Below are 13,630 nucleotides of genomic sequence, written 5' to 3'. Positions count from 1 at the left end.
AGCTTCCCATTTTTTATAATATAATTTTTATTAAATACAATATAGGCCATCAATTTACATATAAAATACTGTATTTCCGGAAAATACATACAGTATTTTCCACAATATTCTTCAGGTAGGCTATTGATATATGCCCTTGCAGCATGAAGTGTTGCTTCATTGTTTTGAATTATCCCAGAGCCAAGATGGTTTGGCTGAAGCAGCATAACCGCCTCTGGGTGAGTACATCCGACAGCCACTTTCTCTTTCAGGGTACAAAGGAATGTACCAAAGGTGAATGGTTTAATTTTATTAGGAGTCGGACAAGCCATGGAGTTGTTGACGAAACCTATGATCTCTGATAGGAGGGTGTCTGCAATATCCCCAACAACCAGATTAACCATCTCTTGTAAATACAGCTCCTAACAGAAAAAAACAGTATCAACATAACTGCTTGGTATAATTCGGATTCTTGTGTAAACAGTGGTTCTGTAGTGCACGAAGCCGTGTCATCATCCCTGGGGGCATTTGTGTCTTCTTTGGTGATTATTCTTGTTGCCTCGACTGTGTCGCCTTCTTAATTTTGGGGAGCTAACCTAACTCTGATTTTCTATCATTGAAGCTATTGTTGGGTCTGCCTGTTTCCCTTTCATGTTGAAGATGAAGGCGGATCAGGCTGTCAGCTCTGAGAAAATTCCTTAATAGCCTGATGAAAAACTAGGCTGGTGACTTGCTGCCTCATGCCAACATTACTAAAGAGAAGCAAGTTGTGCTATGTTTTGTTGGTTGGGGAGCATCTAGAATAGTGAGAGGGCCTTCGGTTACTCAGATGCTGTGGACAGGCTGCTTTGGGAATATGTGAGACGGTCTTGGCAGCTGCTGCTGTGATTGAATCCATGTTTTCTGTTATGAGATGTATTAGAGTGAGCTTAGATACTCTAGATGGCTGTGGATCATCGCGTTCCTTGGAAGGACATTCAGAACAAGAGCAGTTACCGTGCTTAAGGAGGAACCCTGTACACAGAAGCGACACTTGTTTCCCTAACATGTATTTCTTTTATGCAAATATCGCAAACCAAAAGACGCAGGATGAAAAACAACCGCCTAGAGCTATCATTCTACCCCCCCCCCTCGTGGTTGTTTTGCATGTATTTCTTTATCTGCCAGTTTCCTACTGAGTAGCATGAGGTAAGGGTGTTGGAGTTAGCATAAAAAAAAAAATACAAAAAATAGGAAATTACAAAACAATGATAGGTCAGCAAAGAATCCTAATTATAAGAGGTGATCAGGCCAAGAAATGCAATTTAAATTGTATTTCTTTTTTTAGCAGTTTTCTTCGTAAGTGAGTGAGAGTCTTATTTTGGCTTGAGACTATAGTTATGTGTCACGTCTGGCCAGGCTCTGGCTAAAATTTCAAGCAGAATATTTACATGAAGAGTTGCAATGGTTTTCAGGAAAAGTTGTGATTTTAGAAAGCAAAAACAGAGAATAGCTCATTCAGCATAAGATAAATTACGTGTACACTGGATAACAAGTGAAAATGGGATGAAGAAATTAATTAACCAACAGAGGATACAGAGCAGGAAACTGAAAGTAAGAGGTTAGGTTAGGTAAGGTTCGTCAGGAAACAGGACAAATGTTTCCTGACGCGGGTCTTAGTCAGATGATGACCCGCCTTTGGAGCTTTTGGTCATCTGACCGAGGCCTTCCGCTGGCTTACCGGTCCACCCCTTTAAAAATTATGGTCATTTATAACCATTGTTATTAATAAATTACTGAAAGTAATATATCTTGGCAACATCCATTAACAGGTATTACTGAAGGTGTTGCTACCTGAGCAAGACGATGGAAGAACACCAAGTAGTTCCTGATGTGATCGACTCACCACCTCCAGCCATATTAAAGGTAGGGTATGGATAAGTCTCACTCTTTACTGGTATGTACCGTTTTGTCTCTTATTTCTCTCACCATGGCTTCGTCTAGCCTCTACTCTTCCATCCTGTTTCTTAGAGACACAACTTTTAATTTATTTTCAAACTTGTCTCAGAAAGAAGTTCCTTAAAAAATTTTAAACATGCAAATAAATGTCTATTATATAAGGTTTTCTTTATAATTGGAAGTATCTTTCATATGCCTGTATGTAAAGTGAATATATTGTAATAATATGCAAAAGAAATCCATGATTTGAATTCCACTAAGGGAGTGGTTCCTCTGTTGCCAATATTTTGTTTAAAATGGTCACTTTAAGTTTCAATGGCCTTTGGACTACATCATTGGAGTGTACAACATAAGGTTTCTGTATGACCCCTGAGCGTTGGCGCTCCACCTACGACAAAAAACAATCCTAACTATGCTCTTGTAGGCTGTTTCACCAAGTCTTGCCCTACGGACCACTTATCAAATATTTTTAAGTAAACGATTAAGTTTGTAATTTAATGCCCAGAATTTGTTCTGGCTACATAATTTTATCCGCTATTATTATATTACAAACAAACTGTTTCACATCTCAAAATATGGTAAAGGTTTATGTCGATACTAAGTTACAATTGGTGAGTGAAGTGTGCTTGATGCCTTGGACAGGTACGGTATGGGGAAGCTGTGGTGAATAGTGGCAACCAACTTACACCTACCCAGGTGGTGGCACTACCTACACTACTCTCCTGGCCAAGAGAGGAGGGTGCTCTCTACACTCTCTGTATGACAGGTCTGTTAGTGCCGTCCTGCCATAAATTTCCTTTCCAAAGAGCACCAAGTTTGTACTAATACTTTTTATTAAGCAACATGTAGAAACAACAGGATTATAAAACGTAACTATACCATTCCGATTCCTTGTTAAAAAATATAATTATCTTGAAATAAATTGTATTTGCCAATGTTTATTCCTTATTACGTCAACATTTTTTTTTCCACTCATACTGTCCTCAGACCCTGACGCCCCTAATCGACAGGACCCCAAGTCACGTGAGTTCCTTCACTGGCTAGTGGTCAACCTGCCCAGCTGCGACCCAGCCACTGGTCATACTCTCTCTGGCTTCGTTGGTTCCGCCCCTGCAGATGGATCAGGTAAGATGGATAGTCAACATAAGATAATAGATCAGGTCAGCAAACAAAGGGAGACAGCAGAGGGCAGCAAGGGACTAGCTCCCTTAAGGTCTACTATACTAATAGCAGAAACATAGATATCATTGCTATAACAGAGACCTGGCTCAATCTGAAAGATAGAGAGATGCCTTCTGAATGTCACATACAAGGCTATAAATTATTCCACACTGACAGGGTCAACAGGAAGGGTGGTGGAGTAGCGATGTATGTCAGAGACAATTTAAATTGTTGTGTTAGACAAGATATAAAATTAGAAGCGTCAGCCACTGAATCTGTTTGGTTACAGCTTCTCGAGGGCCGTGAAAAACTAATTTTGGGTGTGATTTACAGGGCCCCAAATCTTGATAGGGAGTGCAGTAAACTTCTATGGGATGAAATTCGTAAGGCCTCTACATACGAAAATGTTGTGATAATGGGAGATTTCAACTATAGACAGATTGACTGGAGCAATTTGACAGGAAATTTAGAGTCAAGTGACTTTCTTGATACGATTCAGGATTGTTTTTTAAAACAGTTTGTGACAGAGCCAACTAGAGGAAATAACCTGCTTGACTTGGTTCTTGCCAGCAGGGAAACGCTAATTAATAATCTTGAGGTTAATGATGAGCTTGGGGAAAGTGATCACAAATCACTCAGTTTTAATATATCATGGAATTCCCCTAATAATGGCAATCAAGTCTCTGTCCCTGACTTCCGCTTGGCTGATTTCATAGGACTGAAAAATTACTTGGGTGGGCTGAACTGGAATGACCTGACTATGGGTCAGGTAGGTGGTGATGATTGCCGATATGACGTTTTCCAGGGCATAGTTCTAGCTGCTCAGACAACTTATGTTCCAAATAGGGAAATCAGATCAAGCAAAAATGATCCTAAATGGATGAACAATAGATTAAAACATCTCATTGGTCAAAAGAGAGGCATATATAGGCAAATCAAAAGAGGAGAGGGGCAATTAAGAAATCAATATATTCAGTTAAAGAGAGAAATAAAAAAGGGAATAAGAAAAGCAAAAAGAGATTATGAGGTTAAAGTTGCAAGAGAATCGAAGACTAACCCAAAAGGATTCTTTCAGGTATACAGAAGTAAGATCAGGGACAAGATAGGCCCACTCAAAAGTTACTCGGGTCAGCTCACAGACAGTGATAAGGAAATGTGTAGAATTTTTAACACATACTTCCTCTCAGTTTTTACACAGGAAGATACTAGCGATATTCCAGAAATAATAAATTATGTAGAACAGGATGATAATAAACTATGCACGATTAGGGTCACAAGTGACATGGTCCTTAGGCAAATAGATAAATTAAAACCTAACAAATCCCCAGGCCCTGATGAACTGTATGCAAGGGTTCTAAAGGAATGTAAAGAGGAGCTTAGCAAACCTCTGGCTAATCTTTTCAACATATCACTACAGACTGGCATGGTGCCAGATAAGTGGAAAATGGCAAATGTGATACCTATTTTCAAAGCAGGTGACAGGTCCTTAGCTTCGAACTATAGACCAATAAGCCTAACCTCCATAGTGGGAAAATTTATGGAATCAATAATTGCCGAGGCAGTTCGTAGCCACCTTGAAAAGCATAAATTAATCAACGAATCTCAGCATGGTTTTACAAAGGGGCGTTCCTGCCTTACGAATTTATTAACTTTTTTCACTAAGGTATTTGAGGAGGTAGATCATGGTAATGAATATGATATTGTGTATATGGACTTCAGTAAGGCTTTTGACAGGGTCCCACATCAGAGACTATTGAGGAAAATTAAGGCACATGGAATAGGAGGAGAAATTTTTTCCTGGATAGAGGCATGGTTGACAAATAGGCAGCAGAGAGTTTGCATAAATGGGGAGAAATCAGAGTGGGGAAGCGTCACGAGCGGTGTTCCACAGGGGTCAGTGTTGGGCCCCCTGTTGTTCACAATCTACATAAACGACATTGATGAGGGCATAAAGAGCGACATAAGCAAGTTTGCCGATGACACCAAAATAGGCCGTCGAATTCATTCTGACGAGGACATTAGAGCACTCCAGGAAGATTTGAATAGACTGATGCAGTGGTCGGAGAAGTGGCAGATGCAGTTTAATATAGACAAATGCAAAGTTCTAAATGTTGGACAGGAAAATAACCATGCCACATATAAACTAAATAATGTAGATCTTAATATTACGGATTGCGAAAAAGATTTAGGAGTTCTGGTTAGCAGTAATCTGAAACCAAGACAACAGTGCATAAGTGTTCGCAATAAAGCTAACAGAATCCTTGGCTTCATATCAAGAAGCATAAATAATAGGAGTCCTCAGGTTGTTCTTCAACTCTATATATCCTTGGTTAGGCCTCATTTAGATTATGCTGCACAGTTTTGGTCACCGTATTACAGAATGGATATAAATGCTCTGGAAAACGTACAAAGGAGGATGACAAAGTTGATCCCATGTATCAGAAATCTTCCCTATGAGGATAGACTGAGGGCCCTGAATCTGCACTCTCTAGAAAGGCGTAGAATTAGGGGGGATATGATTGAGGTGTATAAATGGAAGACAGGAATAAATAAAGGGGATGTAAATAACGTGCTGAAAATATCTAGCCTAGACAGGACTCGTAGCAATGGTTTTAAGTTGGAAAAATTCAGATTCAGGAAGGATATAGGAAAGCACTGGTTTGGTAATAGAGTTGTGGATGAGTGGAACAAACTCCCAAGTACAGTTATAGAGGCTAAAACGTTGTGTAGTTTTAAAAATAGGTTAGATAAATACATGAGTGGGTGTGGGTGGGTGTGAGTTGGACCTGACTAGCTTGTGCTACTAGGTCAGTTGCCGTGTTCCTTCCTTAAGTGAATGTGACCTGACCTGACTAGGTTGGGGCATTGGCTTAAGCCGGTAGGAGACTTGGACCTGCCTCGCATGGGCCAGTAGGCCTGCTGCAGTGTTCCTTCTTTCTTATGTTCTTATGAAACAATTCTGTTAAAAGACATCATCTTCGATAGCCAAAACCTGAGACAGATACCAGAGACCCGAGAACACTTGAATCATGCACTGTGATCTGCTCAGATTAGATTATGTTTATGGGCAACGTAAAAAATCCACCAGATCATGTGACACTTTGTTATAATCCGTTAGGAAGTAGTCATCTATGCAGATGAATGTAAATACTGGAGGTAAACCTGGCAGTCCTGTTCTGAGAAAAGAAGGAGGTACACGTCCTTCAACAATGCGTAATTGAATGTTCACTTTTCACTAACTCAAGGCTCGATGGAATATATTTTTATTTATGGCTACAAGAGGGATAACAAGAGTAAGGAGGGGGAGGACTGGGGTAGGATTGAGCAGTGAAAAAAAAGTTGTGGGTAAACAGAAAGAGAAAAAAAATAAGGGCAGTGAAAAAGGTTGTGCGTAAACAGAAAGAGAAAAATAAGAGCAGTGAAAAATGTGGGTAATCAGGAAGAGAGAAGTAAGAAATGTTCAGGGGCCTTACTACTTTTAGTAAGTTTTAAGTAAGTTCTTCCTGTCAGTGAGGTCAGTTGTGTCGAGGGGTTAGTGAGTTATATGGAACTATGTAAATACCTTATCTACTCTGAGGTGTTTGAAGGCGTTCTTACTGTCTAGATTAAATTTGCCAGCACCAGTTTGTAGGGCATGGGGGAACGCTAAACCCGTAGGACTATACAGCGTCTGTGGTGGGGATGTGGAAGGTATTCAGGATTAATTCAGGGAAAAGAAGCACAGATCCAATTCTCTAGATCAAGAGCCTCTCACCTTCCTTGAGGGGGCAAATTTGTAAGCATATAAACCCTAGATGAGTAGGAATGAGCAACAAGAGCATGGACGGGATTCGAAGCGTGTGGCATGTCCAACACGGTGCTAGCCGGCCACGAAGGTTACAACAGGATGATGTAACAACTTAACCATCTGTGACAGGGTTGCAAAAATCATTGTAAAATAATTTTAGACTTACATTTGCAGCAATGAATTTGCACCAATTCATATATATATATATATATATATATATATATATATATATATATGCAAAACAACCACTCTGAAAGAATAAATTCCAAGCGCTTTCGTGACTACTCACATTATCAAGGAACTATGAAAGTAAAGCATCCAAGGAAGCTATATAAGGGGTCCGGCCAGCACCTCACTATCAGATCCCACAACGGTTAAACACGTGACGCGCGGCGACCCAACTTGGATAGGTCCCTTGCACAACTCACCCCCAAGCTATTCTACCCAAGAAAATTTAAAAATTATTATTTGTCCAGTGTATTATTAAATTCTTCCCAAATTCTATTAATTATAAATGGATCTAATTTATATAAACCAAAGGAAATATTCATATTATTGTCAAAACTGCTTTTTATGAATCTTGTTTCATAAAAAGCAGTTTTGACAATAATATGAACCTTTGGTTTATATAAATTAGATCCATTTATAATTAATAGAATTTGGGAAGAATTTAATAATACACTGGACAAATAATAATTTTTAAATTTTCTTGGGTAGAATAGCTTGGGGGTGAGTTGTGCGAAGGACCTATCCAAGTTGGGTCGCCGAGCGTCACGTGTTTAACCGTTGTGGGATCTGATAGTGAGGTGCTGGCCGGACCCCTTATATAGCTTCCTTGGATGCTTTACTTTCATAGTTCCTTGATAATGTGAGTAGTCACGAAAGCGCTTGGAATTTCTCTATTCTTTCAGAGTGGTTGTTTTGCATATTTTGAAATCACCTGTTTACTGTGATCTTATTGCATATATATATATATATATATATATATATATATATATATATATATATATATATATATATATATATATATATATATATATATATATATATATATATATATATATATATATATATATATATATATATATATGGATATATATATATGGATCCCAGGTTACAACCTATACAGATGTGACAGAGTGAACAGGCAAAAGGGGGGGGGGGTTGGCCTGTACATTGCAGAGTCACTTGTTTGCACAGAACTGCTAAATGCCTCAAATGATGTAGTGGAAGTTTTAGCAGTAAAGGTCGAGAACCAAAACCTAGTCATTGTGATAGTCTACAAGCCTCCGGATGCAACATCCCAGCAATTCCAGGAACAGCTGTTAAAAATTGACCACTGTCTGGAAAACCTTCCAGCTCCTGCACCCAACATCTTGCTCCTGGGGGATTTCAACTTAAGGCACCTAAAATGGAGGAATATAGCAAATAATATTGTTGCAGTAATAACACCAGGAGGCAGCTCTGATGAAAACTCACACTCACGCGAGCTTTTAAATCTCTGCACAAAATTCAATTTAAACCAGCAAATAATAGAGCCTACTAGACTGGAGAATACACTAGACCTCATCTTCACTAACAATGATGATCTGATAAGAAATATCACCATATCAAAAACAATATACTCAGATCACAACATAATTGAGGTTCAGTCATGTATGCGCGGAGCCCCAGACCGACATAATGAGATTAGTCACGAGGGAGCATTCACCAAATTCAACTTCAATAACAAAAACATAAAGTGGGACCAAGTAAACCAAGTCCTAACCGATATAAGCTGGGAAGATATACTAAGCAACACAGACCCCAACTTATGCCTAGAACAGATTAACTCGGTGGCACTCGATGTATGCACAAGGCTTATTCCTCTAAGAAAAAGGAGGAGTAGATGTAAAACAGAAAGAGACAGGCGCTCCCTTTACAGGCGACGGAAAAGAATAACAGAGCGGCTAAAAGAGGTCAATATATCTGAAATGCGTAGGGAGACACTGGTCAGAGAAATAGCAAGCATCGAACTTAAGCTAAAAGAATCCTTTAGGAGTCAGGAATCGCGGGAAGAACTAAAAGCCATAAATGAAATCGAAAGAAACCCAAAGTATTTCTTCTCCTATGCCAAATCAAAATCGAGAACAACGTCCAGTATTGGGCCCCTACTTAAACAAGATGGGTCCTACACAGATGACAGCAAGGAAATGAGTGAGCTACTCAAGTCCCAATATGACTCAGTTTTTAGCAAGCCGCTAACCAGACTGAGAGTCGAAGATCAAAATGAATTTTTTATGAGAGAGCCACAAAATTTGATTAACACAAGCCTATCCGATGTTATCCTGACGCCAAATGACTTCGAACAGGCGATAAATGACATGCCCATGCACTCTGCCCCAGGGCCAGACTCATGGAACTCTGTGTTCATCAAGAACTGCAAGAAGCCCCTATCACGAGCCTTTTCCATCCTATGGAGAGGGAGCATGGACACGGGGGTCGTCCCACAGTTACTAAAAACAACAGACATAGCCCCACTCCACAAAGGGGGCAGTAAAGCAACAGCAAAGAACTACAGACCAATAGCACTAACATCCCATATCATAAAAATCTTTGAAAGGGTCCTAAGAAGCAAGATCACCACCCATCTAGAAACCCATCAGTTACACAACCCAGGGCAACATGGGTTTAGAACAGGTCGCTCCTGTCTGTCTCAACTATTGGATCACTACGACAAGGTCCTAAATGCACTAGAAGACAAAAAGAATGCAGATGTAATATATACAGACTTTGCAAAAGCCTTCGACAAGTGTGACCATGGCGTAATAGCGCACAAAATGCGTGCTAAAGGAATAACAGGAAAAGTCGGTCGATGGATCTATAATTTCCTCACTAACAGAACACAGAGAGTAGTCGTCAACAGAGTAAAGTCCGAGGCAGCTACGGTGAAAAGCTCTGTTCCACAAGGCACAGTACTCGCTCCCATCTTGTTCCTCATCCTCATATCCGACATAGACAAGGATGTCAGCCACAGCACCGTGTCTTCCTTTGCAGATGACACCCGAATCTGCATGACAGTGTCTTCCATTGCAGACACTGCAAAGCTCCAGGCGGACATCAACCAAATCTTTCAGTGGGCTGCAGAAAACAATATGAAGTTCAACGATGAGAAATTTCAATTACTCAGATATGGTAAACATGAGGAAATTAAATCTTCATCAGAGTACAAAACAAATTCTGGCCACAAAATAGAGCGAAACACCAACGTCAAAGACCTGGGAGTGATCATGTCGGAGGATCTCACCTTCAAGGACCATAACATTGTATCAATCGCATCTGCTAGAAAAATGACAGGATGGATAATGAGAACCTTCAAAACTAGGGAGGCCAAGCCCATGATGACACTCTTCAGGTCACTTGTTCTATCTAGGCTGGAATATTGCTGCACACTAACAGCACCTTTCAAGGCAGGTGAAATTGCCGACCTAGAAAATGTACAGAGAACTTTCACGGCGCGCATAACGGAGATAAAACACCTCAATTATTGGGAGCGCTTGAGGTTCCTAAACCTGTATTCCCTGGAACGCAGGAGGGAGAGATACATGATTATATACACCTGGAAAATCCTAGAGGGACTAGTACCGAACTTGCACACGAAAATCACTCACTACGAAAGCAAAAGACTTGGCAGACGATGCACCATCCCCCCAATGAAAAGCAGGGGTGTCACTAGCACGTTAAGAGACCATACAATAAGTGTCAGGGGCCCGAGACTGTTCAACTGCCTCCCAGCACACATAAGGGGGATTACCAACAGACCCCTGGCAGTCTTCAAGCTGGCACTGGACAAGCACCTAAAGTCAGTTCCGGATCAGCCGGGCTGTGGCTCGTACGTTGGTTTGCGTGCAGCCAGCAGCAACAGCCTGGTTGATCAGGCTCTGATCCACCAGGAGGCCTGGTCACAGACCGGGCCGCGGGGGCGTTGACCCCCGGAACTCTCTCCAGGTAAACTCCAGGTATATATATATATATAAATATATATATATATAAATATATATACATATACATATATATATATATATATATATATATTTAAAAATAGGTGAACAGCACTCTGCTATATCAAATTTTGTATAATCAGAAAAAAGGTAGCAGCGAGAAGAGAGAGGAAAGAATCAGGATAAGACGGAAGACGGGGAGATACCAGCCAGCATCATGCACAGTTATTGTTTCATTATGCATGACAAATATTCCTTTAACAAACAGTCGTACCTGAGAGGCAATCCTAAAAATCAAATGAGTCTCAGAAGCCTCGTAAGATATGTATCATTTCTGCTGCTTGACAAAGTTCCTGGAGAGCGAAACGTTACCACAATAAAATGTCACATTAGTTGCATCTGTGACAATTTACCTAACATTACTGGAAGAATCCACATCACAAAATAGAAAATATCGCAAATATTTCCGGTCGAAATTGAGACCCTAGTCTTTGCGGGACGAGGGTCAGTGCTCAGACAAATATGGAGCAGATCTATAGAGAGCCATAATATATAATGGAGTGTACTATCTTCCTCAGGGCTGCATCGCTACGTATACCTCGTGTACCGTCAGCCAGCTCGCATCCAGTGTGACCACAACTTCAACAAAGGTGAATCAACATCTGTTCTTGTTTCTAGTTGTTTCATCACTACTTGGTCAATAAGATACAATATGAGCTTCATGGTATTTTATTGAGAAGACGTGTCGTTCACCAAAGACTTTTATCAGTTCGTGGGAATTAAGCCCCTGATGGTCGAAACGTCTTCTCGATAAAATGCCATAAGCCGCATATTGTATCTGGCTAACGTTCTCGTCACCAGTACACAGTACACAGACCTCCATTACCAGTGATGGTCACCATTAACCGATAACCAATTATCAGTTAACCATTTTCCCATCAATTAATAACCAGTCACCATCAATTAATAACGTCACCATCAATTAATAACCAGTCACCATCAATTAATAACGTCACCATTAGTTAATAACCAGTCACCATCAATTAATAATCAGTCACTATCGGTCAATAATAAGCTATTAATCGGTAACCAGTCATCAGTCACTATCCTCTCACCTAGTCACATTCAGTCACTTGGTGTTCATTGTGAGAGGGAGTCAGTCACTCTCACTTCCTCTCATTAACTAGACATCAAGTCAAAGTCATTCCCTAACAAGTCGCAATCAGTCACTAGCCGCAGTCACTCAGCAGTGATAGTCAGTCAGCAGCTAGTCACTAACTCATCACTGATGTCGTTTAACAGTGGAACAACGGAGGAACTTCAGTATCAGAAACTTTGCTGCCAAACACAACCTGCAGCTGGTGGCCGGAAACTTTTACCAGGCTGAGTATGACTCCACCTGTGACCTCATCCACAGACAGTTGGGTCTCCGTCGCTGAGCTACCACCACTACCACCACCACTACCACCACTATCAACTACCACCACAGTCGCTTAACCTCCAGCATCACAGCTAAGACTTAGAAATTAATTACAAATAATGTAATGTAAGATTAATATTGTAGAATTTAGAGGCGAAGATATTTGGATTTAGATGTAACATTGATATTATAAAGCTAAAACAAAGCTTATCCCAGCTAGATCAAGATATTGAAATGTGCTCCTTAACGGCAGTCTTACATAACTTGAGTTAAAGAAAGTATGTTATATATATGGGCAGAAGTACTGCTACTTGACAGCAAGTATATCTATAGGAGATATAACCCACCGGGTTACCCGAACCTTCCACCAAGTTATCTGCATCAACATTTAAACTGTCAGACTTGTTGCTGTCATAATGGTGACACCAGTTGATGATAGTGAGGCAGAATCTTGCAGCGTTCAAATAGCACGACCAAAGTTGTTCAACAATTCCATCATGAATCACTGATTCGAATTACTCTGGGGTTATTAAAGAGCGATATGGAAATTAGCGTTTTAGGAGGGGGCTAGCTTCCTCGTAATTACTAATAATCATGGATTAATTATTCATGGAGTGATTAACAAAGAAAGTAATATCTGCTTTGTAATTTAGGAGTGTAAGATATATACAACCCTCCCTATAATTCCCCCTTCGATAAATACGTATAATTAAAGGAAGTTTATTGAACTATAATTTGACTAAATATTCAACACTAGAATTACCCTGTTATTAGCAATATCTCATAAGAAACATTATATTTATATTACCACTACATTCTTCGGATCAACAGTGACATTAGAAAATAAAATAAAATAGATAAATTTAATAAACTGAATAAGGTGTAATAATAAATAAGTATTAGATAATTAAATTATCATTAATAAAATTAAAAAAAATATTTCAAAAGTTTTTTGTTTTACTATTCTTTGGTGAAAAATTTCTTCTGCGTTAACAACCCACCCAAGAGCAGGTTTATAGAAGTCCAGTTACAACCTGGTGAGGAATCACAGACAGCTCTGTCAGGATAAGTTAACGAAGACTTATCTGTACTGGATATTTGGGTTATGGATGCTGTCCTGAATCCGTCTTCTCTCAAGGCTTAATTGTTTAGTCAAAAACCCTTGTTTCGATATTTTAGGTTATCACTCAGTAATACACTTCCAAGACCTCGGTGAGATGACCAAAAGTTCCAGCGGCGGGTCGTCATTTAGACCCGCGTCAGGAAACTTTTCCTGTTTCCTGACAAATCTTACCTAACCTTATCTTTATTACGGCCTGTATTTTTTATGCCTGTCAAGGTGCAGCTAAAGTGCTCCGTAAATGC

At 39.9% G+C, this 13,630-nt stretch overlaps 1 protein-coding gene across 2 annotated transcripts in view; it reads left to right on the top strand.

Moving 5' to 3' along the window:
- The window catches only part of LOC128688059 (protein D3), a 21,882-nt gene extending 8,678 nt beyond the window's left edge, over positions 1-13,204 (top strand). Inside the window, exons 2-6 of one of the 2 annotated variants that reach the window (XM_053775772.2) lie at positions 1,791-1,884; positions 2,560-2,683; positions 2,905-3,042; positions 11,424-11,495; positions 12,148-13,204. In XM_053775772.2, coding sequence (XP_053631747.2) covers positions 1,825-1,884; positions 2,560-2,683; positions 2,905-3,042; positions 11,424-11,495; positions 12,148-12,284 — 531 coding nt within the window. In that variant the 5' untranslated portion in view covers positions 1,791-1,824 and the 3' untranslated portion in view covers positions 12,285-13,204. The remainder of the gene's footprint in view (positions 1-1,790; positions 1,885-2,559; positions 2,684-2,904; positions 3,043-11,423; positions 11,496-12,147) is intronic. The other variant, XM_053775773.2, reaches the window with a different exon arrangement.
- Positions 13,205-13,630: the final 426 nt, after the last annotated feature.

This window comes from Cherax quadricarinatus, chromosome 10 (genome assembly GCF_038502225.1).
Source record: "Cherax quadricarinatus isolate ZL_2023a chromosome 10, ASM3850222v1, whole genome shotgun sequence".
Classification (NCBI taxonomy): domain Eukaryota; kingdom Metazoa; phylum Arthropoda; class Malacostraca; order Decapoda; family Parastacidae; genus Cherax; species Cherax quadricarinatus.
The sequence above is the reverse complement of the archived record's forward strand: the minus strand, read 5'-3'. Positions and strand labels throughout refer to the sequence as shown.